At 49.3% G+C, this 26058-nt stretch overlaps 9 protein-coding genes across 9 annotated transcripts; 3 read left to right on the top strand and 6 right to left on the bottom strand.

Moving 5' to 3' along the window:
- The first annotated feature begins 1094 nt into the window (after positions 1 to 1094).
- Positions 1095 to 3135, top strand: BC939DRAFT_208597 (uncharacterized protein). Its single transcript, XM_051550678.1, has 4 exons — positions 1095 to 1372; positions 2086 to 2232; positions 2362 to 2484; positions 2602 to 3135. The coding sequence occupies exons 1-4, from the start codon at positions 1304 to 1306 to the stop codon at positions 2980 to 2982; spliced, it is 720 nt and encodes a 239-aa protein (XP_051410819.1). The 5' UTR covers positions 1095 to 1303; the 3' UTR covers positions 2983 to 3135.
- A 365-nt stretch (positions 3136 to 3500) lies between these two features.
- Positions 3501 to 6070, bottom strand: BC939DRAFT_208317 (uncharacterized protein). The gene has a single exon (XM_051550675.1). It carries the CDS (start codon positions 5955 to 5957, stop codon positions 3594 to 3596), a length of 2364 nt encoding a protein of 787 aa, XP_051410818.1. The 5' UTR covers positions 5958 to 6070; the 3' UTR covers positions 3501 to 3593.
- A 390-nt stretch (positions 6071 to 6460) lies between these two features.
- BC939DRAFT_208340 (acyl-CoA dehydrogenase/oxidase) lies at positions 6461 to 9576 on the bottom strand. The gene is made up of 8 exons (XM_051550676.1): positions 9119 to 9576; positions 8823 to 8952; positions 8643 to 8733; positions 8172 to 8520; positions 7948 to 8080; positions 7461 to 7861; positions 7079 to 7360; positions 6461 to 6979 (listed from the first exon to the last, which is right to left on the bottom strand). The coding sequence occupies exons 1-8, from the start codon at positions 9311 to 9313 to the stop codon at positions 6497 to 6499; spliced, it is 2064 nt and encodes a 687-aa protein (XP_051410817.1). The 5' UTR covers positions 9314 to 9576; the 3' UTR covers positions 6461 to 6496.
- Positions 9577 to 10364: 788 nt separating this feature from the next.
- On the bottom strand, positions 10365 to 12226 carry BC939DRAFT_530077 (Alpha/Beta hydrolase protein). Its single transcript, XM_051561550.1, has 6 exons — positions 12105 to 12226; positions 11965 to 12002; positions 11501 to 11863; positions 11220 to 11333; positions 11035 to 11139; positions 10365 to 10931 (listed from the first exon to the last, which is right to left on the bottom strand). Exons 1-6 carry the CDS (start codon positions 12155 to 12157, stop codon positions 10435 to 10437), a joined length of 1170 nt encoding a protein of 389 aa, XP_051410816.1. The 5' UTR covers positions 12158 to 12226; the 3' UTR covers positions 10365 to 10434.
- A 728-nt stretch (positions 12227 to 12954) lies between these two features.
- On the bottom strand, positions 12955 to 14241 carry BC939DRAFT_455847 (uncharacterized protein). The gene is made up of 2 exons (XM_051556249.1): positions 13360 to 14241; positions 12955 to 13261 (listed from the first exon to the last, which is right to left on the bottom strand). Exons 1-2 carry the CDS (start codon positions 14202 to 14204, stop codon positions 13171 to 13173), a joined length of 936 nt encoding a protein of 311 aa, XP_051410815.1. The 5' UTR covers positions 14205 to 14241; the 3' UTR covers positions 12955 to 13170.
- A 13-nt stretch (positions 14242 to 14254) lies between these two features.
- Positions 14255 to 15186, top strand: BC939DRAFT_425299 (HIT-like domain-containing protein). The gene is made up of 3 exons (XM_051553153.1): positions 14255 to 14494; positions 14593 to 14777; positions 14870 to 15186. The coding sequence occupies exons 1-3, from the start codon at positions 14408 to 14410 to the stop codon at positions 15054 to 15056; spliced, it is 459 nt and encodes a 152-aa protein (XP_051410814.1). The 5' UTR covers positions 14255 to 14407; the 3' UTR covers positions 15057 to 15186.
- A 50-nt stretch (positions 15187 to 15236) lies between these two features.
- On the bottom strand, positions 15237 to 17804 carry BC939DRAFT_504435 (uncharacterized protein; the record flags this gene model as incomplete). The annotated part of the gene is made up of 1 exon (XM_051560527.1): positions 15237 to 17804. One exon carries the CDS (start codon positions 17802 to 17804, stop codon positions 15237 to 15239), a length of 2568 nt encoding a protein of 855 aa, XP_051410813.1.
- A 4067-nt stretch (positions 17805 to 21871) lies between these two features.
- On the top strand, positions 21872 to 24250 carry BC939DRAFT_455840 (uncharacterized protein). Its single transcript, XM_051556248.1, has 5 exons — positions 21872 to 22391; positions 22487 to 22673; positions 22778 to 23562; positions 23651 to 23877; positions 23988 to 24250. The coding sequence occupies exons 1-5, from the start codon at positions 22023 to 22025 to the stop codon at positions 24235 to 24237; spliced, it is 1818 nt and encodes a 605-aa protein (XP_051410812.1). The 5' UTR covers positions 21872 to 22022; the 3' UTR covers positions 24238 to 24250.
- An 84-nt stretch (positions 24251 to 24334) lies between these two features.
- BC939DRAFT_455837 (actin-related protein 2/3 complex subunit 3) lies at positions 24335 to 25558 on the bottom strand. The gene is made up of 4 exons (XM_051556247.1): positions 25430 to 25558; positions 25098 to 25197; positions 24710 to 24988; positions 24335 to 24615 (listed from the first exon to the last, which is right to left on the bottom strand). Exons 1-4 carry the CDS (start codon positions 25433 to 25435, stop codon positions 24479 to 24481), a joined length of 522 nt encoding a protein of 173 aa, XP_051410811.1. The 5' UTR covers positions 25436 to 25558; the 3' UTR covers positions 24335 to 24478.
- Between the last annotated feature and the right edge of the window lie 500 nt (positions 25559 to 26058).

Below are 26058 nucleotides of genomic sequence, written 5' to 3'. Positions count from 1 at the left end.
AGAAACAGGAGATGTTGTTTGATCTTGAGGGCATAAATTGCAAAGGGAAATTAAGTTGTGTGCTCTCAGTCTATTCAGCCTTGGAAGGATTGAGCACCGACTCACTGACTCCGGCCCACAACTCACAGTAGACCTATACAGGAACGACGGCCTGAAAGACGAAGCCTTGCCTTGTCAGGGTTCTCTTTCTTCTCTTCTTGGTCTTACAAACAACACCACCCTGTCCCCACTCTCCTCCTCCTCTTCGGCGATCGACAATCCCCTTCAGGAACACTCCCAATCGCTCGACGCTCATCAGGTAACGAGCCCTCATCGACATCTACCCTCGATCCAATCTACTCCGATCCAATCCAATCCAATCCAATCCAATCCAATCCAATCCAATCCAACTGGCAGCACACTCCTCCCTTCGAAACTTGTACCTGAAAATCTGTCCCACACTCCGCCAGCCATCAGTAGCCAGTCAGCACACCTCCTCCCCAACCCCCTCTCCCAGGAGCACCGATGTTTCTACTGTCTTGTCTCTTGCTATCATTCCAGCCCATGGAATACCTTGGCAATTGACACATAATCGATCTTCTATCACGCACACCCACCGCCCTCCTTGAACTCCAACCTTTCTCCGTAGAAGTTTTTGCCCTCTCCAGCTCTCTTCCCTTCCTTCTTTATCTCTCTTCCATCTTCCCTTTGTATGCTCATGACCTTTGATGAGAGACGAGTGACATTGCCATCACAGCTGCACCTCCGACGCTTTACGCTACCCTATTCGATATCTTGCGCATACACAACGGCGGATGTTGTTGTCTCCTCGGGCTGTGTATTTCTTGGCGAACTACTCTGCGGCTTTGTAACCAAAGCTTCTTGACTTTCCATTGCACTGCGGACAGCCATCTGAATTTTCACTATGGCATATGACTATGACCGGAGGGCTGCTACGGGAGGGATATAATCCAGCAAAAGCGTATCTGTATTTTTATCCTGTCCTGCATTGTTTTAGTGGCCAACTCTCCCATGACAACAGCATCAGGCACAATAGACAAAAGAGGGGGGAGGGGAATATGCGAGAGAATAGAGATAGGTGGCGGGCGCTCGGAATGGCCCTCCTTTGTTTGAACCAAAGTGGCATGGCACTTTTTATTTTAATTTCTTCTAACACCAAGCAATCCATCCATCCATCTCTCTCTCTTTCCTCTTTACAAAAAATAACTCTTCCTTAGTACAGAAAATCCACCGAACCTACTCCATTGACACTCTTAGACCAGGAACCAGCGGTCCATTCCTTTGACTTACTTTAACGTCCGCCATGGCATATATCGATTTCGGCCTAGTTCTGGCGCAGCCCTTTTTCCTGTGCTCGCTGATTCTCTTTGTAGTAAGTGTTTTTCCCAGGTCATTTTCAGCATTGGCATACAACGGACACGGTAGCACGCATGGTGGTACAGAGGCAAGGATTTTTTTTTTCTGGCAGCGGACAACTCAACAGTTTCAAGCACGTTATGCGAACAGGCCGTATGGTCGTATGACACGTTGCCTTCACACCGCTCTCAATGCACCGATGCATAAAAGACGAGCACCATCAATCAAACAAATCAACCAAACATGGCATGAAGACCTGGGGAACTGGATAGCAACAGCAAATCTCGGTATATATTTCATTTTACCTATGCGACGCCTGCTGTTTATACCAACAAAGATGAAAGCCGCAACAAGACAGTCTTTTCCACCACGCTGAGCCCGACATCTAAAGGATCAAGATTATGGAATTGAGGAAACGCAGGCAAAGGGCTGTCCAGCATTCCACCAGTTGGACCTGTAGATCAGGAAGGGATACAACTGTCAGCAATGCTGTCCGAGCGTCGACACCATGCTCCTCCCCCTGAGACCATAAAAACAGTCAAATCGGACCACTGGAGTGGAACTATCGGCTGCTGGGATGGACTGGGGCAGTCATCTGATGGAAAAAAAAAAAATGTTTACCTCAGGAATACTGCCCTTGCCGACCTCCAAGAAAACTCAACCCACCTTTCAACACGAAAACTAACCTACCACTCTGTTGTGACCTTGGCATGCTTGTTGTATGAATAGATTGGCTGGCTCATCACGTTTGTTGCCGCGTGCACGATCGGATCCACCATCCACTTGGTTTGGGTGGAAACCTTCTACAATCTCTTCATCCTGCTCGGAGCCACCTTGGCCGTCGCAACAGAGGCTGTCCATAACTACCGCCTCGTGGTAAGTACATCCTGGGAGACTTTTTTTTCTTTTCTTTTCTTGTCTTTAAGATTGTTTGTTTCTGTTCTGTTTATCTGTACATGCCAATGCGTCTGACCTAAAATTATCACCCTCATTGGATTACGCTAGATCTTGACGTTCATTGCCGGATCCTTGTCCCTCCTTTTTATCTGCATCGAATCAACCATCAACATCAGATCCAACAAGTACAGCGCTGTAGGATCTGGTTTCATCTTCCAGTCCCTTGTCTTGGTATGTCTTTTCATAACGCTGAAGGAAGACAAAAAAAAAAAAAAAAAAAAAAGTTGAGCTATGCACGAATTGCTGCCAGAAGCCGATATCTAACACTCTTTCTATTCTGTTAAACAGATCTTCTGGGTGATCTATTTCGGTGCGGAGGAGGACTCTCTTGCGAAGCGCACGATCAACGGATTCACCATCCCACGCACGCCTGGCGTTGCCGGCAACAATGCGGCTGTATCGAATGGAGTTGCGCACCACGGTGCTATTTCGCCCAACCAACAGGCTCAGGACAACTTGAGCTCGGTTGTGGTGGTACCGTCGCAGGAGTACGCCTACAAGGCTCGCGCCCTGTACTCGTACGATGCCAACCCCGAGGACAACAATGAACTCAGCTTTGTGAAGGGTGAGGTCCTGGACATTGTCGACAACAAGGGCAAGTGGTGGCAGGCACGTAAGCAGGACGGCATTGTCGGTATCGCACCTAGCAATTATCTTCAGCTCATTTAAAGGTCACAACAAAAGCAACAACAACAAGAAGAAGAGGAAGAAGAAAGAAGAAGTAGAAAAAGAAATCGGTAGGAGAGTGTCCTCTTTGCTTTCTGGAAGCGATTTTTTTTTTCTCTCTCTATTTTTCTTTTTTTTTTTTCTTCTTCTTATTTTCGCTCGTGTTATTTACAGCGCCATATATCCTACCCTATATTTTTGTCCGCCTCATTCTTTTCTTGCCCTAATATGCATTTCCACTTGCAAAAACCCATCGTAATCTCATTTGAGCGTGCCAGATGATGAATCTCTCTGGCGGCGCCTGAACACTAAGAAAAAAGAAAAGAAAAGAAAAAAAAAACTACAAATGAAGCATCAACTTGACCTGATAAAATATAAAATATAAAATAAAGTCCTTGTTCCCTTGCGAACATTTGGCCCGTAACGCAGTGACTTGATCTTACTTCTGCGTTTCTGAGCTATCGATGATCACATTACAGGAACCAGGAAGCACCATGTGAACGCTCACTCTTCTAAGTAATACTGTTCCAAGTCGCTAATGGGAGGAGGGGTGTTTTTCTCCGAAACGCTTAGAGACAGCTGGTAAGACAATAGATCTTTATTCAATGTATACATTAGTGGGCACCGCTTAGAGGCCGATTATCGTCCTCCCCATTCTCAACTGTCCAAAGAGGTGCCGTAGGAATATCCGGCAAAGTGAATGATGGCAATTGCTGCTGCTGCTGTTGCTGTTGCTGTTGCTGTTGCTGTTGCTGTTGCTGTTGCTGTTGCTGTTGCTGTTGCTGCTGCAGTTGCTGCTGCAGATGCATATTCTGTGAAAGATCATGCTGTTGCTCAGCCTCATATGCAAGCCGCCGCTGTTCCTGCAACCACCGCTCCTTCTCAGCGCTAATCATCATCTGCTGTTGATGCTGTTGGTGCTGGTACTGCAGTTGGTTGGTTCCATGAATCTTGGCCAGCTTCTTCTCGCGCTCCATCGCACTGATGGCGCCGACCAGTCCTGTTTGTGGAGGTGGGGGTTTGGCCTCCACATGGATCAAGGTTTGGTGGTAGTGAGGGTTAAGAGGAGAGTATGACTGCTGGTAATGCTGTTGAGGCGGCGTGGATATGGATTGGATGAGCGTCTGTTGTGGCAGGAACGAGTTTCTGGAAGAATTGGGTCTCGATCCTATGCCGACCCCACCGTTGCCAGAGCCGCCTGATCCGATCGAATGGAGCGAGTTCACTGAATTCCGATCGAAATTCAAATGCTGCGTCGGTAGGATGGATCCGACGCTGCTGCGATATCCTGCAGGGAAGCTGCTTGTGAGTAACTTGGGCGCTGCTACACCGCTCGAGAAACCGCCGTGGAGCTGTTGCTCCTGCTCCTCTTCAGTAAAGTCCGGAATTCGTGGCTGCAGTTGGGTGAGCGAGTGAGAGTATTGGTGGTTTTGGTAGGGTTGATGGAGTTGATGAGGCTGCAGCAGCGGTGAGGATGTGGCAAGGTTCAAAGGGGAAGATGCTCCGAGTTGGGAATGATACTGAGGCACCAAGGTCGCTGACGCAGTAGAATTCAGGGAGTTCATGGATGATCCTGATGCCTGCCGCGAGTGGGGGAGTGAAAGCGGCAGCGGGAGAATCAATGTTTGCTGGTCAGTCGAGAACTGGGCCGTTGGAAGCGACCCGAAAATTGGCTGTGGTTGTTGCAGCGGAGATATCCCTGGTTGACCATAGGCGATAGACGACAGCTGCGGCACTTGAGGAAGCTGCTGCTTCTTTTCACTTAACGGTACGTCGTCGTCGTCGTCATCGTCGTCCTGGCGGGAATGCTGCATTTGGACGGCCTGAAGTTGTTGTTGATGCTGCTGTTGTTGTTGAAGGACAAGGAGCTGGTATGCCTGTTGCTGCTGTTGCATGGTCGCGATCTGAATTTGTTGCTGCTGCATGATTAACATCATTTCTTGCTGTTGCTGCTGATAGACGGCCATAGAGTTGACGATGCTGGCAGGAGCCACAGGACTGGAGTTGTTCATGGTCAATCCAAGTTCTGGGACATAGCCTGTGCTCGGAGAGATACCCATTATCACAGGCTGGGCAGGTTGAACAGGCATGGTGGTAACTGTCGATGCGACCGTACCGCCAGTCCTTGATGTTGGTTGGGCGCCGATGAAGGACTGGTCCGCTGCCAGAGATGTCGTCGGTATGGGCACACTGAACAGCCCAGTTTCCTGCTGCGGGGATCTGTCCGGCTGATTTTGTCCCGCTGTTTTCGCCGTAGCTGGTTTGGCGAAAGCCTCTGCGATCTTAAGACTGCTCACGATTCCGTTCTTTCCTGCTCCTTGCGATTGCTCATCCTCCGATTCACCATCCGAGTTGACGGGTGCCTTGCGGACGTAGTTTTGACCGGGTCCTGAGACTCGACTATGCGCAAACGGACGTACGAGAGTGCCGATGTCCTTGTCATTATCATCACTATCAGTATCACTGTCAGCGGCGTCCTTACCAGCATTCGCTGCCGGTTGAACACTTGAGTTTCTTGGCACTGTATCTGTTGCGTCCTCTTCGTCCGATTCAGTGTCAGAGCTGGCGGGTGCTTTGCGTACATAGTTCTGTCCTGGTCGCATGGCTGCCTTGGCGCCAAGTACCTGGTTGCTGGGGTGCGCAGGATTATTAGTGTGCGTGTCTGCTTTATCTGCCGAATGCTGCTCTTGATCTGAATCCTCCTTGTCCTTATCCTCTTCATCCTCTTCGTGCTTGTCGCCGTCGTCCTCGCTCTCTGTGTCTGCTTCGCTGTCAGATCCAACGGGCCCCTTTCGGACGTATCCCTTCCGCCTTCCAGGCTGAAATGAAGACCGACCGAGCCGACTGTTACTTGGAATGAAGGGCGCGGTATCGTCCGCAGAGAGGACGACGTGGTTGAAGAACGAGACGGACCGTTTTGGTTTTGTGGTCTTGTTCACAGCTGGTGGCTCGGGAGATATGGCCTGTGATAGAGACATTGGTGTTGTTATGGGTTCAATTATGCGATGATAGGATGTGGAATGGAATGAGACAAGGGGAAAAGAAAAGAGACAAGGAGAACAAGCAGTAGAAGGGAAAAGATCACAGCAGGCGCTCGCAATGAACGTATGAGAGTGTGATAAGAATAGCCAAGGTTTAATAATAAAAAAGGCGTGCGGTCTATTGCTTCATGTCGGCAAATCAGACCACAGATTGTCCCGGCAGTGGGGGGAAAGCATTCACACTTGAATCGATCATCCCAATTTCAGAATCGGCATCATTAGTACATGAGCTGTCTTGCAATCCGTCTTGAATGCATTTTTCTTGCGAACAAAAATAGCCAGTTAGACATGACATACAAACAAGCATCCGACCAAGGTTACCCTTTACATACTTCCAGAGCACAGCTCCTTTTTTTATTTCATTTCACACAAATTGACATATCCCCTTCATTTCCTTCCTTTTAGATTCTGCTTCTCCATGCATATATTTCCAGGATTTTGTTGCCTGGCGTAGTTCTTGCAAACGACTTTGGCCCCTACAGCTTGGATGCACCACGGCCCTTGTATGGTCCAGCCTTGCCATCAATTAGCGGCTTCAGGTACTGCTCGTAACCCCAGATCACCCCCTTCTCGTTTGACATCTCCTTCGAGTTCAATGGCTCGCGCTCCGTCATCTCTGCCATGCGTTCATATGCCCGTCCATCGAACGAACCCAATGCGCTGTTCAGGAACGTGTCCGTAAACCCAAAGCAATCTGAGAACCCAACTGCATTGGGCCGTACAGCCTTAAGACAGTCCTTGACACCCTGGCGCACCCAGGCTGCCTGTTCAGGATTGAAGTAGCTGTCCTCAAGGAACTCGCTCAGCTCTGTCTCCATGGTGTAGAAGACATGGAGGTGGTACACGGACCGGACTGCTGCCAGCTGGTTTTGCTGCTCATGCGTAGGATTCGACGATGCGTTGTATCGCTTCTCAAGACCATTGTAGAAATTTTCGATCATGATGTACTGCACATGGGCCTATCGTTCGCGGTTTTCGTCGTGAGAAGAGGTGGTTAACATGAGTTATAGCATAATAATAAAGAAACCTGTGTGTACAATCAAGGCGTTTTCGTCTACCTTGGAAAGACGCATGCACTCGAGATTGAGATCGGACCACGCATGACCAGCCTTCTCCGCCTGGGCGAGCTCATAGATCAAGCGAGCAGCGCGATGCTGGAACGCAGCCAGAACGACATCAGCCCTATAAAGATCGTCAGCTGAACGCGCCTGGCATCTCTGCTGGACGAACGCACCATGATCCGCGAGTGAGAGGATGTACTTTGAGGGAGGCGATAACTTAAGCTTGGGATCACGGACCGCATCCTTGTACAGCTTCAGAAGATAGCGCGAAACTTGTTGCTATCGTTCACAAACACACGAACAAACAAAAAAAATAATGAGGATCAACTGTTATCGACGAAATAGACCAGAAGAGCGACAGTTAACCTATAATCATTACCGTCAAGAGTGCATTCTCGCCCTCGTAGGTCACCGTCGCCAGGAACTGCCGGTGGAAATCAATCATTCCCGAAAACAGGGAGTAACCGTGCCCACCAAGACATCTTCTTGCCTCTTCGATGCCGTCAGCGCCTAACTTGGTGCAATAAGACTTCAGTCCTGACGAGTACACATGAACGTCCTTGAGCAACGAGGTATCGCCTTTGGAGATGTTGGCATTGTATTGCGCATACATTTCGTTCATCCAATAGCCTGAAAAGATGGTGGCAAACGCGTGAGAGAGCAAAGGCAGAACACGGTATTGGACTGCGGGATAGTCAAGAACCTGCGTCTCGAGATCAGTGGCAACATTCACATTGCCCTGACGGCGGACGGCGCAGTATCGGATTGCGATGGTTGCGCCTGTAGAAGAGGGGTAAGTAAGACGTTAATGTTAAGAATGCTAACTAGCATTGGCAGTAGATTAAATAGACGAAAGGGATACACACCTCGGGCCATGGAGAGTGCTGAATGGTTGATCAAGGTAGTGCGGACGGCGGTCATGCCTCCATAGGCAAGCTTTGGGTGGATGGGCTTTGAGTAAACACCCTCTCTTGACACCTGGGAGAATCGCATCAGCATCTAATGATCGAGAAGAAAGTTGTACGCCAGTGTCTTTAGTCATCCCAGGCTAAAGCTATACGGAAAAAGAATGATTGCGTGGTGTACTTACGTTTTCGCGAGGGATGCAAACGTTGTTGAAGCGGGCATATCCATTATCCATGGAGATGGCACCCTGCTTGGGACCCTGGTCCTTGATCACGACGCCGGGCAGCAAGCTGTGATCCTTCAGCGATCGCAAAGGCACGAGGAAGGGGTGGGCGCCATAGTCCTTGCCGTTAATGATTAGCTTGGCCTGAACAACGGCATGGTTGGCTACCTTTCCCAGTGTTCCGATCCAAAACTTGGCAGAAGACTGTGTAGGGGAGTTAATCACCCATTCATCGCGCTCGGTATCGAGCGTCGCTGTGGTCTCCAGGCGAGACAGTGCTGAGCCATGTCCAAGTTCGGTCTGGGCGTAGCTAGTATGCGATCAAAATGATATTCACAGCAGCGAAGGGTGTAGCTCTGTGTTAATAACAGGGATTCTAGGCATGCGCGCATAAGGCAGGTACCCTAGCACCTTGGCACATTCACGACCCACCATCCAATATAGTGAAAGTTTTCAGCGGATGGGCCCCACTTCTTGAGCTGTTCCTCACTGGCCTGGGCTCTGAGTACAGGCAGGAACATAGCTAAGGTTTCATAAGAAAAGTTATGTGTCAGTATGGAAAAGGCCATTGTCATTCGACTTCTCTTTCCCTGCTCGCTGGCCCACACTTACATTCATGAAGATGTACGGGAATGTAGTCGTCCACATAGGTCTTGAAGTATGCGGACTCTTCTGGAGTGAAACCATTCTCGTTTCTCAACTCAACATAGCGCTTCACCATTGGCAAGGCCCGCTTGAAGCGCTACGATCATCATTTCGGGGCATGACGTGAGGTGAGAAATATATGTTAGAACTAACATTTCTAAATTTGGTTCAATTGTCAATTGTTCATTGCCACTTGCTTCAACAAGTATCCGACTGTTTGAATACGCATCAAGCTTTGGAGGGGGGAGGGGGAGGGACTATACCTCAGTTCTTCCAAGAAAATATCGGTCCGAGCGATCAAAGACGGGGTCACTGTCGATCATGGCCTCGATGTTCTTGAGTTGGCGCATTTTCTCTTCGCCCCCATAGAAGAGCGGAGTTAGGGATGCGGGGTCGAAGGTGCATTTGGCACGCTCGGCAGCAATATCGAGCGGCTGCTGGTTCTCGGTGGAGGGCATAGCTTGAGGGAAGCAAACAATAAAATCAGGAAACTAGAGGTTGACTGACACTTTAGAGAGATAGAAAAAAGAAATAGCAAGAAAGAAAATGATGGGACAGCAGAGATGAAGATGACAAAGATGAGCAGAATCAGGTGGAATGAGTTGAAAAAGGAGCAGGGAGATGAGGGGGAGGAGGCAGCAAAACAGTAAGGCGTGGGGTGGGTCGGGTGGACGATTGTTTAACCTAGATCGACTTACGGATTTGCGGTGCGAACCCCGAGTGGCCGACGGGTTACGGTAGCCGGGCACGGCCTGTGTGCGCGTAATTTTATTTTGTTTTCCTCCACATTCACCCTGCCACCCTACTTGCCTGCACATTATTGGACATGCGTCATGTCCGACGACACCGGTCTTTGTCCACACTTCCTCTCCATCCTGCCTTCCTTGTCTGAATCGTCTGCGCGAGGTTGGCTACAGTTGACAAACGCAATATAAATTGTTGCTGAGGGCGTAGAGTCGCGTCCATAGTGTATTAGAGCTGATTCCGAATCGTGTCTTTTCTCGAGCAGCTATGTAAGGTTTGTATATTGCTGATCCGCAATAGAAGCTGTAATCGGTGCCCGTAGAAAGGAATGGATGGCCAAGAAGTAGAATGAGAACGAGGAGACGGCTTCAGGCAATCTGCTCCGGCGAGAGCTGAAACCAACTCAGTTGCAAAATTGGTGGCGGCCAAGCTGTCTGTACCCCACATAAAGCGGCATTCGATGAGCCTACCAGAGCTGGCGTTGTGACAATCGCACTTTAGCGAAGGATGTTACTGATTCAAAGGTAAAAGAAAAAAATTCCCTTCCCCCCTCTTCCTCAACGTGGTTAGGGAGCGACACTTGCTACGTAGAGGACGACTCGGTTATGGAGTGCAGCTGTGCGACCTTCTACCAAGAAATGAAAACAATATGCGGAGGTCTCAAAGCACCGCGCTGAGAGTGCGTCCCGCCTAGTTTTTTATCTAATACTCGTATATATTTCCGAGAAGGACTACTGGCGTACGATAAAAAGGTGGGAGTGATGTAAAGACATACATATTGCTGCTTTATTAGCAAACTGGTATCAAACTACTTTGCCCACTCCGTCGTCAATACTTAAACAGCCAATCCAATGTGCCGATCCCTGGTGCTCGCCACAAATCTGGCAACCGTCTCATCTGCCTCTCTCACAATCTTTCGTCCAGAAATCTCCTCAATTAATGCATAGTCGTGCGATCTGCCTTCCGCCAAGTGGACCTCCAGATCCACGCCTTCGGCAGTGGCCTTTTCCACGAAGCGTTCAATGGAGGGTCTCAGGGTCTCAATGCCACCAATAAAGACCAGCATGCGTGGCATGCCTGCCAAGGTTTGCGCACGGATTGGAGCCGCATAGGGGCTTGTCTGCACCTTGGCCAGCATCTGCGTATAACATTCCATAAAGGTACGGCCGCCCCTGTTCGAGATGTAGTCGTCGGGCGAGTCCTTGAGGGGCTGGGGGCACATAACCCAGGGTGAGAAGAGCACTTGGCCTGCGGGAAGCCCAAGATGAGGGTACTCGTCACGGATCTTGAGAGCCGTGGCCAGACAGAGATTGCCTCCTGCAGAGTCACCGCCTTTTGTACCATTGTTCAAAGTAAAAATAACAAGAGCTATTAATGCCAGAAAGGTTCGGCTGAAAGCATTGTTCGATAAACTATATAATTCAAGTTTCCTTACACATGACAATCCTGCGGGGATCAACACGCTGAGTCTCAAGCAGATGTCTGTATGCTGCCACGCACTCGTTCAATGCGCCTGGATATGGTACCTCGGGCGACATGGCTATATGAATAGAAGAATATCAGTTTTCTGTTGAGGTGTTTTCAAGTTCAGCAAGCGATCATAAGCAAGGCCATACGTACAATATTCAACAGAGAGGAATGCGGCCTTGATGTTGTACTTTGTATGCAGCTCCTTCATCCATGCGCGGTAGTTACCCAAGAACATGAGTGCGTCGCCCATCACCATCCCACCGCCTAGAAAGTGGGCAACAAATGAACCAACAACGAGATTAGTGGGAGTTAAACACATGCACGACACAAGGCAAAATGAATGAGCACAGGCAATATTTCTAAAGTAACACCATAGCGTATTTCGTTAGCAACTGGTCGCTTCTCCACACACCCTCTGGACATCTTCTTACCATGAATTGCAAACATGATAATATCGCAGTCAGTTCCGACATCTGCGGGTGTGGGGTTCTTCTGCAGGTCCCTCTTCAGTGCTTCCTTGGAAGATTGATCCTTAAATGGAATCCAGAAGCCTTCCCATCCTGAGCCCTTGACCTTGGTCGCCCACTGGTCCTTGGATTTCTGTCGGAAGGTGCCGTTGCGGAGATGAACGACTGCATTCGAAACGTCCATCATTTTGCGGGACTGAGCAATGTTGAGCACGCTGGTGCCCATGACCAGCTTGAGGACCTGGATCGTGTAGCCCTCCAAAAGTTTTTGACCCTTGGGTGTCCGTCCGAATAAATGCCGCACGGTCGTTCTAAGCACGTACGCAGCTGAAGCATGAGTGAGGATACCCAATAAAAAGAGGTTGTTAGACATTCAGTAAGATACTGCCGCGCCATAGATCGAGTAGTAAAGGACACGAATATCATACTGATATAGAGCATGAACCGAGTATATGCGATCGGGGACCTAGTATGTATATCATTGAGACGAATACGAAATGAGAACATGCAACGTATTAACATCAACAGAGAGGATTGCATCGAGTGAAAAATGGCCAATAGTCCTTACCAATACTTGAGGGCATTCTGGTTCTGGGTGGTGGCCATCATGTCGGTTGTCATTATGTGTTTGCTGTGTAGAAAGAGGGGAGAGAAACGGTGAAGACAGAGAGGTACTTGGGAGAAAGCGATTTAGTTTATATAATTTCGAGAAAAACAAATTTATAATTATTTTTATCTCATTCGGTTCGGCCACACAATATAACAATGCGTTGAGGCCCATCGTCTCTTCACAGAACACATAGCATGATACCCCATCTTGTGTAAAGCAAAGGAAAGGACATTGATCGGTACACATCTACCATTTCGGGATGAGTACGTGTGCTGTGCAGCCCTCGCTGCTCTGCACTTTGCATCATGCAGGAGAAGTAAGCATATCAAGCTCTCGGGAGTCAAGAGAACGGAGTCGTTCATAATGGCATGTCTGACGCGTGCTGTGCTCCTGGGAGTGATCGATCAAAGATGGAACTACTATCCAAAGCGCCACCAGTTTTTTTTGTATATTTGGGTGCCTGAATAACAGCCCGTCTTTCATCAACCAACAACTTTCCTGCCCGACAACTTCTGTACACAGCCTGTTGGACACTTTACCTGCCCTGAAGTAACATTCAGGTCAAACAAAACAAAGAGACGGGACGGGAAAGCTCATTTGAACAATGAAGTGTTCTTGGTAGACGGGAAACGAAGCTGATGAGACTGCTTCGAGATTGAAAATCGATAATTTAGAACCAATCTCTGCTCCCGCAAAAAAGGTCCCACATGCGATTGCGCTGCAAAGAAGAGGAGAAGAGCAGTCCACAGCGCCAAGTCTCGAGTATAAAAGGACAAGTAGTCCCTGAATCGGAATGTTCCCCATCCTTGTGCAGGTGCAAGAAATGACCAGTGAAGCCCCAGCTGAGGTTATTTTATTGCTGTTTGAAAACTTTCATCCATACCCCGTCTTCACGAGAGCTCGTCTTTCGTGCGGCAATTTTTGGAGGGTCTCACGACCCATACTCTCTCCTTATCAAACTACAAAAAGAAAAGAAAGGACAAAGGCTATTGTTATATTGAGGAACCTTTCTTTATTATCCTCCTCACGACTCGGATGCGTATGCGTCCTCCAAGAGTTTTTTGTTCCTGAGGGCATCTTGGTCTCGCTCCATGTCTGCTGCCCACAGTGCAGCCCTATTCATGTGCGAAATGAAAAAAACCCCAATTTTGTTACTGTCACGACATTGTTCTATGAACGATAAAGCAAATATGCATATGAACAAAACACACACCCGATGGTGTTTGTGAACCCAAAGAAGATGCCAAATATTGGCACCAACTCCAGTCCTTGGCTCACAAACGCGAACGTTGTGTAATCTACTTGGCGCTTCCTAACCCATTCCTTTCTCTCGTCAACCGTCATATCCTTCATATCAAAGTACCGCCGATGAATGTCCGGCGCACGCGCCTTGCCATTGATGTAGCAGAACGTGATGGGACCAGCGATCGGAAAAAAGTTCAGCGGCAGAGTCACGAACCAGAGAAAGATCCGCTGGCCGACCTGCACTGATACCGATTTGACGACATTCCGCTTTCGGTGCTTGGACTCCTTGCGTGAGATCATAGCCTCTGTAGCCGCCACAGTAACCGTATCGTCGCTCTCATCGATTGTGTTGAGTGTATTCTCCTTCTGACGCGGCCCCTTATTGACGCCGTGGAGGTGGGTGACACTCGCGAGAGGGCCCATGATAACGTTCTGCTGTGCAATCACAACCTTGAAAAGACCCTTAGATTTCTCCTTCTTGAGGACTTCGCCCATGATCAGCGCAACTAGGAGCGAGGTCTCACCCATGGTTAGGACGAGAGCTGACCATGTCGTTAAATCGAAACCGAGCAACGAGATGGATTTTGATGAGGGTAAGAAAAGAGAGAACGACGCAAAGAAGAAGCGAAGGATGGACAGAATGAAACGACGCTGGTATTTGAAGGTAAGGGCAGAGAGGGGAAGGAGGATGGCGAGGGTGGTCAGGAACGAGATCAGGAGGGAACGCAAGAATTGAGGCCCGAGCTGGCGGATATGCTGAGATAGATAGAGAATCCCAAGAAAGGGATATACAGCTGGAAAGGGCTTGGACATGTTTAAAGGAATGAGGAATGGTGAAGGGGATGGTCGACGATCGCGGGAATCGCTTGAAAGACATCAACTTTCATCCTAACGGCGACCAAGAAGAGCGTGGCTTTTTGGGCAAAAGGGCACAGGCAATTGGACTCGGCGTTTACTCGGTCTTCGTGAACGTTCGCTCATTGCACTTCCTCCACCATTGAACACTCCGGCACTTCATGACCCTCCTTGACAAAGTCCTCTGCCGTCCCTGCATCTTCTGCAACATAGTCGAGGGTGTCCTCCCCGAAAAGCTGATCTACAAGGTAAGTTCATTGCACCCCCTCTCGGTTGCCCTGACTGTGTGTTCCTGAGCCGAACTGCTCACTCATATCCGTATTCTCCAATGGAATCTCGCCTGTAGGACAATGAAATTGCGGCCTTCGACGATATCAACCCTGCGGCGGAGACACACATCCTGATTGTGCCCGTAGCCCACATTGAGAGCGTCAAGACCATCACCACAGAACACGCTGGCTTACTCGAAAAGATGCGGCAAAAAGGAGAGGAGCTGCTTAAAGAACGTGGACATGAACCCGAAGCATCCAAGTAAGCCGCCTTATCAATATTAACTGTGCCTGCAGCTCGCCCTTCTTGACCATGTCAGCCGTGTCTTGGTTGCTAACGATATACCATTGCAGACTAGGATTCCATGTCCCTCCATTCAACACCGTCGACCATTTGCACTTACACGTTCTCGGAGGCGCCATGAAATCCAAGTTCAGGAAACTCAAGTACGAAACTGGCAGGATGTGGTACATGGACTTGCACCAGCTACAGGCTGATCTCGACAAGAAGCGGAGGGTTCAGGGAGGCGCTCGACTTTGAACATGGCCTGACAGCATCATTGAGGAGGAGCCCATGAATTAATATACCATAGACTAGCTAGAAAGAACGACTCTTTGCGCCTCCATTATGGAGTCTTAAAACAAGGTAAATAAAATAAGCTGAAAGCATTTTATTATGTGCTGTAATAATCTCCCAGTGTTCAGTAAGTTGTGTCATGTTTTAACGATTGAGCATTCGTCGCACATCCGCTTTTAACCTGTCTGACTCGCTCAGGGCCTGATCCACCGATCGTGCAACAGTCGAAATACTCGAATTGGCCCTTGTCTGCGCTTCCTGGCTTGCCAATGTAACCACCGCATCAGGGACGCCAGCTCGCAGTGCCTGACTTCTCGCCGAGCCAATGGCTGATGCGGCCATATTCTTGGATCGTAAGGACGCTTTCGAGACAGAGGTGTTGCCCATCGCGCCTACACCGGAGATATTGGATGGCAGGCCCGCAGCAATAGGCGTTCGCAGTGTGGCTGCTGCCGCAAGGCGAGAACCTGGATCCCCTGGTCCGCGATTGCTACCCGCACCACCAACCAGAGAGCCCCCAGATTGAGAAAGAGCGCGTCCCAAAAACGGTTTCACGAGATCTGTCAGGGACTCTGTAATTGACGATGATCCAGCGGTTGAAGAAACCGTTGCTGACGACTCAACACCAGTTGCAGCGCCAGAAGCGGTAGGTGAGATATACGAGGCGCTGGTTTGACGAGATAAGGTTCCCGCTCCAGAAGTTGGGCGCGACCTATTGTCGAGAATATGTTGTTTCATCGCCGAGGGTATCAAGGACTGATCTTGAACATGACCAGTGTTTCCTGCTGACGCAGTAGATACGGCAAGGGACGCGCGCTTCGAGGATGGGTTGCTTCCAGGCTGAACGCCGGCCATATTGGTTGAGGCGACTTCGAACAGCATATCCGAGCTCATGCCTGTGGTCACAGCCTCATGCAGATCGTTTGCGCTCTTACGCCACTTGTCCTCCCAATAGACCGAAACCCGTCTCCACTTCTCGATCTGGTTCTGAAGTTCCAACTTCATAAAGTCCTTCTCCATTCTCAGCTTGCGGTTCCAGTCTTGAGCCTTGTATTTGTCGGCACGCTCCTTGTCGACCTGAGCGTTCTGCTCCTCCTGAATCTTTTCCAGTAGGTCCCTGAATTCTGCTCGCAGCGTTGTCACCGTTGGAGACTTAATGGGATCGTTGTTGTTAAAGGACTTGATACCGAGCAGCATGGTGCGGTAATGGTTTAGCTGCCCCTGCAACTCGTTCGTCTGGCGCTTCAAGGCATTAGCAAGAGCCTTGGCGCCCATCGCTTGGACCTGGATGTCCATGAAGTGCTGCACGACAGTGTTATAATCGAATAGTACCGACTCGAGCTCGCGACGGATGGTCTTGAGTAGCCCGCCATCGGCCTTGGCTGCGGTCAGTTGCTTTTGTGTTGTAACAAGGACGCGGTCTTTGGCCTCAAATCGCGCCTTGATCACCTGCATCTCGCGGTCCAGCTTGTCGTTCTTCTCGAGCAACTCCTTGTGAAGGGCCTGGTATTTGGTTGATTCAACCCTGGCGCGATCCAGGCTGCCCTCTGCAGCCGCCAGTTTATCCTGAAGCTCGTACTTCTTGGCCTCGAGACTCTCGGCATGTGTTTCGGAGTTAGTCAGGGCCACTCTGACATCGTGAAGAGTTACCTCGAAAGCCTCAATGCGACGCTGCAAAAGCGAGTTCTCGACCTTGGACATCTGTAGCTCGTTGCCGAGCCTCTGGTTTTCGTTCACGAGCTCGTGGTTAGAAAGAGTCGATGCATCAGCAGCGGACGAGTTGCTGCTATGATCGCCGGTCGAGTGCATCGTGTCCTTGACCATCGCGGCGAGGCGGGATCGATCCGACTCTAATGTGGTGACCTGATCCATCAGTCGCTTCCGCTCCTTGTCCGGTTTGACACCATCCAATCCCTGGGCCAGCAATGAGGAGGTCGAGGTGGACAGCAATGAGAACTGGGCAGCCTTGACTCGGAGACGGTTCTTAAGAGTCTTGACCCGCTCCGCTTTCTGGGCCCAAAGGTCTTTTTCCCGCTCCACCTGTGTCAATTTCAGATCAATACGCTTCTTCTCGCCCTCCGTCTCCTCCAACATCAACTTGAAGAGCTCCTTCTCGGCCTCGCACTCCTCCAGTTGGTTCATGAGCGCCTTCTTCTCCTTGGTCGGGTCTTTAGCTTTGAGGGCCAACTCTTTGTTCTCTTTCTCCAGTCGACGGATCTGTTCCTGGCTCTCCTTCTCCAATTCAGCACGACTGGCCTCTGACTCGACCAATTGGGCCTTCATGCGTTTGTTCTCTTGCTCCACTAGGTTCAATTTCGCATCCTGGATCCGCTTCTCGGCCATGACACGCTCCCAATCCTGCATGATCTGCTCCCACTCTTCGGACTCACGGATTTGAGGAGAGTAGGATGATAGTCGCTGGTGGAGCTTTCGGGTAGCGGGGAGATCCTCCATGGCGTCTTGGAAGTCTTCCTCGTTGTCTTCAGCATTGTGGAAGGACATTTTTTCGTCGCCGATGTCTGAGGGTGTCGCGGTGCCGCTGCGCTGACCTGTGCCATTGGCGAGAATATCGTTCCCGATAGCAACAATAGCGTCGACCGGTGCGAGATCGTCCTTATCGTTAGTCTTGTCACGACTGCTGACCTGCTCGGCGTTTAGAGCGATTTCGTCCATGCCCACTGAAACGGTACCCTCAGGTGTTTCGGCCGTCATTGCGAGGTTGACGATTCAATTGGTTCGAGTGAGGGGTGAGCAAAGGCCCTTGATGTTGCCTATGTCGTAAATGCGATTATAATGTCATCGTTCAGTCAGTAATGCTGACAGACAGCTGTTTCTCTCCTTTCTGCATGCTTCGATAGAATACACGCGAGACAATGAGCGCTCCTTTCAATGCTCGTCGTTTCTGGATAATCAAAAGTTGGGTGTATATCGACAATCTCTCACCGGGGAATAAAGGGCGGGATGTGTGGGGTCAATATTTCCTTACCTTAATCTTTCTTGTGCCTGAAAACCGTGAGTAGACCGATGAGCAGATGCAAAGGAACCTTCACACAGTGTCTGAATGAGGATGATGTTGATGAAGGTGGTGATGATGATGACAAACGGAAGGACGAGGATGTGGAATATTAGAATATTGGAAAGCAAAACAACAGGAAATGAGAGCACTTCTGTGGGAAAGTTACAACGAACAAACTTTGTATCAGCACTGTGTTGCACCCGCCCGGCTGCCCTTTGCCCTCTACACCTTATGGTGACTGAAAGGACCTGGGACTTTTCCAGAGGGGGCTCACCCTCACATGCCTTCCTTTGCTTCTCCCGCTGCAGTCTGTCTGTTCTAAGTTCGTGTAACAACTTTAATGTCACCTCACTAGACTATCCAACCAATGTCCCCCTCCCGTATCTCCTACCTTAAGTGTCATTATAAGTGGCTCATGGACGGCGCCGTAAAAACCGGCTTCTAGGGGACAGAAGAATGAAGTGTGCAGACCAAAACCTCCCTCGTTAAGACCAAGATGATCTCTTCGCTGTCAGTTATTGACTCTATCTTAATCACTGCAGCATGAAAGCCTTGTCATTCACGTCCACATGACAGTTGGCTGTTGAGGAGATGTCTGCAGCTCCACCAACCGCCTTTAGTATCGCTATTACATGGTTGTGTAAAAAAAACTAATAAACAAGACAGCAAGCTGCGATATTGGGCATCGATGGGCAGCAACGCACATGTATAAGTTTGAGCGCTCATGGCAACATCTCAAGCCAATCCATACGCAGAATGGATGCCGATAAGTACATGGAGGATATTGCTGCCTTCCACATCGTCTTGTTTATCACTCGCATGCGAGATGGGTGGAGTTGATTGGAATTGAAACAGTGCTTTGGTGAGGCTGTGCCAGAGCCCGCATTTTCACGCTCGTCAATTATTGGCTACACATTCTCCACACTCCTCATCAAACTGCTTCGCCCGTCTCAGCTTCAAGACATACTGCGCTCTGCACCACGCGAGGCAGAATAGACATATTCCTAAAAGCTTGACACCAGTTCCTGACGCCCAAATGGCCTCTTTCTCGATGCCTGAACTTTAGATCTTTCTCCATTTTCTGACTCCCACATCCTTGATACAGTCGCCGTGAATTCTTTAGCAAAGTGAAGTCAAATACCGATCACCTTCCCGAAGTTCGAAACCGCTCTGTCCAGCCAGTACACCTCTTTGCGCCTTTTCTTTTCTTCTTCGTTTCTTGTTTTTGTACTTTTGGTGGTACATTTCGGTCATCTCTACTGGAAACCGCTAACGAAAGAAACAAATCAAGAATTTCCTCAAGATGATGGAGATGAAACCCTTCATGGAAATAAGGAAGTGATGCTAGTACTGCAGCAAGGACATGGAAAAAAAGAGATGACAAAAAACATGAGTCGCGCTGGCACTTAAAGAAGTGAGAGACAAGCAGTTTGTAACGGACAGGTGATGCTTCTGCAGTAGATGAGTGTGAATCAAGCAGGGTACCCTGGATGAACCTGGTCGCAAGAAACTATCTTGCGTTCACCAACTGCACCCTGGAGATCATGGTATTTGCCATTTCCGGAATATAAACGTTACGAATCCTTTATGCCGGGGTCATATTCAGGGGCTATCTTTCATTATCGAGCTAAGTTCATGTCTATGAAACACCATAATCTGGCCCACGTTGCAAACCTTCTGGACATCTTCATGGCTCATTCTGGCTATCAAGTGATCTAAGGTTATATACAGCCATGTCTTACCCGCAGATCATCGCGTCTTAAGGAGCGTACTCCTATTAAGATGGATAGGCCCTATGCTTGCGCCTGGTGCCTGCTCGTCTCCGGACCCCGGTTCGCCGTTCTGCCTGTCCTACCGTAGGCGACTTGACTTAAGACCAGGAGAAATGCAGTGACACTGGTGGGTGGATCGCAGCTCCTTTATTCAAGGGAGGAGCAAGTTTTCATAGTTGGCAGGTGCAGATGTCGTGCCTGCCTAGAAGACATGGAGGGAATTCAGTCCATTAAACCATATAATTCTTTTTGCATCTCAACATCCGTTTTCAGTCTTCAGTCGCTCAGTGGACTTTATACCAGATCGTCCTTAATTAGCACAACACTATTCAGCGATAAACGAAAGCGCTTCCAGCAGAACTCACAAGTGTTGCTGTGTCCCTGCTGCAAGTGAACAAATCGCCTTCCTTAACTCGTCGGGCGTACAACTGAAGAGGGGGCTTCGGTGGGGCCTCGGGGAGGTTCAGCATGGTAGAGAAATAGAATAGGCGTGAAAAGCTATAGAGGAAGATGTAGGGATAGAGGAGATAGGAGAGGTAGGGGACGCGTTCGAGATACGGCATGTACCCTCTCCTCTGGATAGACTACAACCTGCAGTCTAGTTGTAGGCCATGTCCGTTTCAAGCGTGCCCTCCGCTGACCAAACATTGCATCGAAGGTCGCTTGACGGACTTTATTTTAATCCGATGCCACGCGTCGGGCTACATCTTGTCAGGTAAATAAGACACACGCACAACATATGTTTTCAGCCAGCGAGAGACGATCAATTCTTTCAAGGAGGGCTGGGGTAAATCTTAACAACAATGGTGAGGTGGGATGCCAACAGGATTGGCATGCTGGGGCGCTATAATGAGTACTAAGCATCATGGGGCAAGTGCCGTCAACAACATCCCGACCGTCAACATGACCCTGAATGGCGATGTCATCATGCCCAGATACTGCAACAAACTCCCTCTCGGCTGCAGTACTCAGAGCCCCAAGCATGCTTGACTGCCAAGAATGTCGTTGGCACGATGCCCTAGAGCACCCTCGCGTGCTCTGACGTGTTGCGCTACGAGTCCACGGCTGAAGAGGCCAAGCGCTTGGCCATTGGTCCTTTCTTCAGGGCCCTCTCCCCCAGCATCCGAGCAACTCTGAATGCCGATAGGGAATTTTCATGAAAGAAGCTAGTCCGCCTCTTTGAGCTGTACCCTGTCCACGAGCAGCCGCTAGATCAGGTTCTTGCAGTCATCGCTGGCCCCAACACACCTTGACCCGCCTATGCATCCAGCTTGGTCTGAGACTTGGACCACTGTCAGCAAGAAGGATCTTGTTCATGTTCTGTACATGTACAAGGGCAAGATCACTCCGTCAAATCTCAGGCTGAACTGCAAAGTTGGATGCCTACCCACTGGAGGCGCTCTAGAAGTTTGTCGAGAGCTATGTCCCTACCATTATAGCTACCGAATGTACCTCAGTGTTGGCTTAGAGAAACTATTGCCTGGTTCAACGCGTCAGCTTATAAACAAATTGTTTTTTCTTTGGAACTATAGCAATAAAAGCATTCACACGCGACAGCTTTTCGTTGACAATGCCAATTCCACCGAATGAAAGACCACCTTCTATTTATTGTCACACAGCGTTCGCTTCAGCACAGCTATTTTCTATCGAGTTCTTGGGGGATCAGATAAGGAATCCCGGTCGCCTTTCATTCTTTCTAATGGTGTCCAGCACCACCAATTCATGCAGGCCATATTATTGGCAAGAAGCCGGCACCTCTTTTGACAGACCAATTCTTGAATGGCTCAGGACTACCAAAGACTCTTCAGGGTACTGCGTGTTGCGATGCCATGTCAACGTTCGCAACATGGAGATTGGTCCTTTTGCCACCAGAATCAGAACCCGTCTCTAATAATTGTTTGTCTCAATCTTTTGGAGGCCATGACACGATATCTTTGGAGACCTGCGGAAGTGTTCTTCCTTGTATTTGGCGTAAAAGATCAGCAGGAAAGGGGGGTCGCGGCTTCATTCGCTACCATTGATGCCTGTAGGAAAAAAAAAAAGAAAAAAAAAGAAGTCCGCAAAAAACATCGAAGGACACTTGTGCCTCTTTCCCACTTTGGCCTCCCTCTTTGTCGAGCATCATTCATTCTTCCACTCTCAATGACACAGGGGAGCATCCGTTCTCAAGAAGAGAGCCATAGTAGAGCCAGCAGCATTACCAGAAGTAGTCGAGGCAGGAATAGTCGCAACGACACCAGAACACCATCCCCTACATCGCTACTGCGAAGACATCCTTCGAATCAGGAACACCACTACCACGACCAGGACCAGGACCTGGACCTGGACCTGGACCTTGAACCAATCATTCCAGCGGAGGAAACCTCGCCCTCATCGGACGTCCCTTCGTTCCTGGGGTCCGTGTGGAATCTGTTTAGGGAAGCAAAAGACGTTGCTTCGAGAGAGCTCGACAAGCTGCTGGACCACTTCCCATACAAGGATGCTGCCCGACCCCACGGCACCACAGAGGAGGTACCAATTCAATGCATCCGAAGTTCACTGCAGCTTGCTTTGATGGCAACCGCATGAAATCTCTCATGCTCACGTTCTCTGTCTTAACGGCGCAGGATAGCGCCTCGACTCTAGATCGAGTGTTGACTGTAAGGAAGCCAGGATCATCCACCACTGTGTTTTCAGAGTCTTCGTCGGCACATCCACCGAAATCGTTTCTTGGACACGGACCACCCACGAAACCAAGAGGGCAGTCATCAAAGCACAGGCACCGGACTCTCACAAAGAGACTTTTGGACCAAGGTAACATGGGCTACTGGATCTATCAGATAACCTCGAATGCTCCGAGGACACTGGGGGAGAGTGTTGGAGCCATCCATCTAATGCTCCTGTTACACACCGCATAGGTCTGAAAGATCATGTCAACGATGTCTCGCCAGTGAAGCAGCTACGGGCATCAACCTCAACGCCTACGCGGCTACATCCCGGTCACAACAAGAACTTTATAAAACGAACGCACCATCATTCAAACGTCCACTCAGACACAAATTTGATGGCGGGGCAACCACCTCCGCATACAACTATTCGTATGGACTACGAGGCAGGTGCGGCAAAGCGCTCGCGACGTCCTTCTGTGTCCGAATCAGATACACAATCAATCACTGAACCATTATCGCCGCGAAAGCGCCTGCCTGGAGACGATACAAGGACCTCGACGAAGCGATGGCGACATCCCTCTGATTCTGTAACGAATATGCATTCTGCTCATCACAGGGCGCCACATCAACCACACACGCACCATACTCCCAGGCGTGATGCACATCATATGCGACAGCACTCCCACCCTATCGCTCGGACCAAATCTCCTAGATACAGCCTGCTCGGAGAATCGCTGGAACATGGCCTTGATGCCACTAGGGCACATTCGTCGCCCGCTATATACCCACATTCACAAGAAAATCGTGCAAAATCTGTCGCAGAGTTCAAACACCATCCATCGCCATTTTTGTCCACAGTCGTTGCCGACTCCCTCAACAATCCTTTTGTAACTTCTAGGGGACCCTCGCCTTTACCATCAATGTTTATGGACGCCTCCCCCGAACAGCATTTTCGGCATTCTACCGGTTCAACTTCCATTGAAAGCGAGAAGCTGAATGAACTGCAGCAGGAATTAGCGGCAATTAAAGAACAGGTAATTGATCTTTGAAAGAAAATCCCTAGAGACGTGGACTTTTTGCGTTCTAGACTAACCACTGTCGATCTTCGCGATTATCCATTAGCTGAGGTCGTTAGTATCAGCGCGAGAGGATGAGCAATACAGGTTACAATATTCACCTATCCGAACTAGCTCTCCAGTACCGCCTCCACCACCTCCGCCATCATCATTGGGACAATCAAGAAAATGGACCCCTCTACACAGTGATGCGACCCGGTCTATGCAAAACGTCTTGAAAGAATTGAGCTCCTCCAAAATTCAGCTGCGGAAGACAGGCAGCCCTTTTGTCAGGTACAGCTGGCACCTATCGAGATGGTTAACTGAAGGATCCTGTAGCTTATGCAAGAAAACGACGCCTTAGATTCTAACAACTGTCTCGTTACTATTCCATTTGAAAATAGCCGAATTTCGTCCCAGATAGATGACCCGTCTTCTTCCAAGTACACCAGTGTCGCGATCAGATCGAAGAGCGAATCAGACACTCCATCCAAAGATACATCAACACTCAGCCCTACGGATGTTTCGTCGGTACCAACTGCAAAGGTTTTATCTTTTGACAGCCCACTAGCAGCGGCTGTAAGGAACGGACTCGAACTGTCCGAGGGGTCGGATGAGGATCTCCAATGGCATAGGCTTGCTAATAAAACATGAACTTATTGGCATATATACATATTAATTCAAGTACTTATCGCTGCACTGCACCTATTTAAAGCGATGTTGCTTATGTTGCTGCAGCGTGGAACTTCAATTGCATCGAACAAAGAGAGGCTCAGAATGTGCCTTTATTTTTGTTTTGCGCGACGATAGCCTCCGTTTATTGTATTCTTTTCAAAATGGCTTCAACGACATTCTACTGGAGGTCCCGGCTGAGTTCCTTCCTTGGCATATCCCATTACAACGACTTGTTCATGAATTTTCTCTTCTGGAAGCACATCCACCATTTTCCTGGCTTATCGTTCTCATAAATACGGTTGGGGAGTCGCACAGCCATCTCTTGGCGCAATTGAGACAAATACTGGCGCAGAAGGTCTAAGGGATAACACCACAGATGACGATAAGCAAGTATTCATTGCTTTTGTAAAGCACACAAGGCCATATCGAAAGTGCAAACGTAATGGCCTACCGGCATCCATCTTGTTGCTAGGGGCTGGGTAAAGTGCATTGAGAGGGAAAGTCGCATCTCCAGGGATGGCAAAGTTGCTCAATGCCAATGTGCCGAGGATCTTCTCCGCCTCTCTCAAGGAAGGGCTTCTTGCCAACTTGCCCAGGCACTCTGTGATGAAAAGGATGAGGTAGATCAAAACACGGTCTGCATCGCCTTTGATTTCGAAGTTCCTGAACAGGACGTTGGCGCGGAACAAGTTGAGGGCTTCATCAATGATATCCTCATCATTGGGGTCGGCTACAATCGAATAGTGTAGCAAGGACAACATATCCGGTTTAGCGGCAGCGCCCTCAGTAAGAACAACAGCAGCCATTCAAGCGAGTCTTCAGCAGTTACAACAACATACCAATAGGGGCAGGTCCACGGATGCGAGTCTTGATTGGCAAAAGGCCCATACCTCCCACAGAGCGGAGGTCTGATACTTCGTTGAACGCAGAGTGGTATGCCTACGAAAGTGACAAGAGTCGAAGGGGCATTGGTCAGCCATCCTGCTCTTCTTCCTCCAGATGCAATGCACAGCTGTCTTTGTTTTCCATGAACAAGACTTTTTATCTAGAGGCAAGTGTGGAGCATCAAGGTCGCATGAAGGTCGCATGTAGTTCCTTTTTCTGTTCCTGAGAGACGCGTCCTCGTTTCCTAGCCCTGGTGTATCCTGGTGCGCCCTGCGAGGTCACTTACAGGCATGATGTACTAGTGTTGTTGCCGTGTAGATGCTGCACAGGGTGTTTAGAGGCGATAAAGAGGAAGTGAGGAATGAAGAAAGACTAGAACAGTTAGTGATGAGAGAGAATAGTAAGGAGAAGGGCATCACCTTTGCATCACTTCTTACCGCCCAACGGCTTCCCCCACAGCGAAATACGTCACGGCTGCGGGCCATTCATGGGATCGACTCCGGGTGATCGCAATGAGTTTATAAAATATCCCCGCCCAAGCACCCTTCTCGTCTCCACAATGTATTTTATCGCTTTCTTCAATCTCATACTGGGCTATTTCGTTCATATCGACAGCTTCGAAAAGCATCGTTTGCAAAGCCACGGTCTGCTATAGCGTCTTCGTAGACGTTCGCCAAATACAGCAGGTCTCGATCGCCATGGAGTCGCGTTATCTTAGTGTCCAGGAAGGCTCCGAGATTATGGCACCTCTTTTGCACTCGCGCTCCGTTGCGCCTCAGGATAGTGCTAGTATCATCTACAATATCGGCATAGAACCCAGCGTATATCAGAACAATGCAGATACAAATCACTCAGGATACTTGTCTCCCTCTCTCACAAAGTGCAGACGACTATGTGGACCCAGCTTCGGAGTCA

The sequence above is a fragment of the Gamsiella multidivaricata genome, assembly GCF_025024155.1.
Source record: "Gamsiella multidivaricata strain RSA 2152 chromosome Unknown BC939scaffold_45, whole genome shotgun sequence".
NCBI lineage: Eukaryota > Fungi > Mortierellomycota > Mortierellomycetes > Mortierellales > Mortierellaceae > Gamsiella > Gamsiella multidivaricata.
This window is presented reverse-complemented; position numbering and strand designations above follow the sequence as displayed.

Coding starts and splice junctions, on each gene's coding strand:
- BC939DRAFT_455847 (XM_051556249.1), bottom strand. CDS start 14,204: ATGTCCAAGCCCTTTCCAGCTGTATATCCCTTTCTTGGGATTCTCTAT. Junction 13,262..13,359: donor GGGTTCACAAACACCATCGG/GTGTGTGTTTTG, acceptor GCACATGAATAG/GGCTGCACTGTGGGCAGCAG.
- BC939DRAFT_455840 (XM_051556248.1), top strand. CDS start 22,023: ATGACACAGGGGAGCATCCGTTCTCAAGAAGAGAGCCATAGTAGAGCC. Junction 22,674..22,777: donor AAAGAGACTTTTGGACCAAG/GTAACATGGGCT, acceptor CACACCGCATAG/GTCTGAAAGATCATGTCAAC. Junction 23,878..23,987: donor ACAGGCAGCCCTTTTGTCAG/GTACAGCTGGCA, acceptor ATTTGAAAATAG/CCGAATTTCGTCCCAGATAG.
- BC939DRAFT_530077 (XM_051561550.1), bottom strand. CDS start 12,157: ATGACAACCGACATGATGGCCACCACCCAGAACCAGAATGCCCTCAAG. Junction 11,864..11,964: donor TCGGTTCATGCTCTATATCA/GTATGATATTCG, acceptor CTCATGCTTCAG/CTGCGTACGTGCTTAGAACG. Junction 11,140..11,219: donor ATTCCTCTCTGTTGAATATT/GTACGTATGGCC, acceptor CTATTCATATAG/CCATGTCGCCCGAGGTACCA.
- BC939DRAFT_455837 (XM_051556247.1), bottom strand. Junction 24,989..25,097: donor CCGTGGACCTGCCCCTATTG/GTATGTTGTTGT, acceptor ATTCGATTGTAG/CCGACCCCAATGATGAGGAT. Junction 24,616..24,709: donor TAGCAACAAGATGGATGCCG/GTAGGCCATTAC, acceptor GTTATCCCTTAG/ACCTTCTGCGCCAGTATTTG.
- BC939DRAFT_425299 (XM_051553153.1), top strand. CDS start 14,408: ATGACCCTCCTTGACAAAGTCCTCTGCCGTCCCTGCATCTTCTGCAAC. Junction 14,495..14,592: donor CCGAAAAGCTGATCTACAAG/GTAAGTTCATTG, acceptor TCTCGCCTGTAG/GACAATGAAATTGCGGCCTT. Junction 14,778..14,869: donor CATGAACCCGAAGCATCCAA/GTAAGCCGCCTT, acceptor ATACCATTGCAG/ACTAGGATTCCATGTCCCTC.
- BC939DRAFT_208340 (XM_051550676.1), bottom strand. CDS start 9,313: ATGCCCTCCACCGAGAACCAGCAGCCGCTCGATATTGCTGCCGAGCGT. Junction 8,734..8,822: donor TCCCGTACATCTTCATGAAT/GTAAGTGTGGGC, acceptor ATGAAACCTTAG/CTATGTTCCTGCCTGTACTC. Junction 8,521..8,642: donor AACTTTCACTATATTGGATG/GTGGGTCGTGAA, acceptor ATCGCATACTAG/CTACGCCCAGACCGAACTTG.
- BC939DRAFT_208597 (XM_051550678.1), top strand. CDS start 1,304: ATGGCATATATCGATTTCGGCCTAGTTCTGGCGCAGCCCTTTTTCCTG. Junction 1,373..2,085: donor GCTCGCTGATTCTCTTTGTA/GTAAGTGTTTTT, acceptor TTGTATGAATAG/ATTGGCTGGCTCATCACGTT. Junction 2,233..2,361: donor TCCATAACTACCGCCTCGTG/GTAAGTACATCC, acceptor GGATTACGCTAG/ATCTTGACGTTCATTGCCGG.
- BC939DRAFT_208317 (XM_051550675.1), bottom strand. CDS start 5,957: ATGTCTCTATCACAGGCCATATCTCCCGAGCCACCAGCTGTGAACAAG.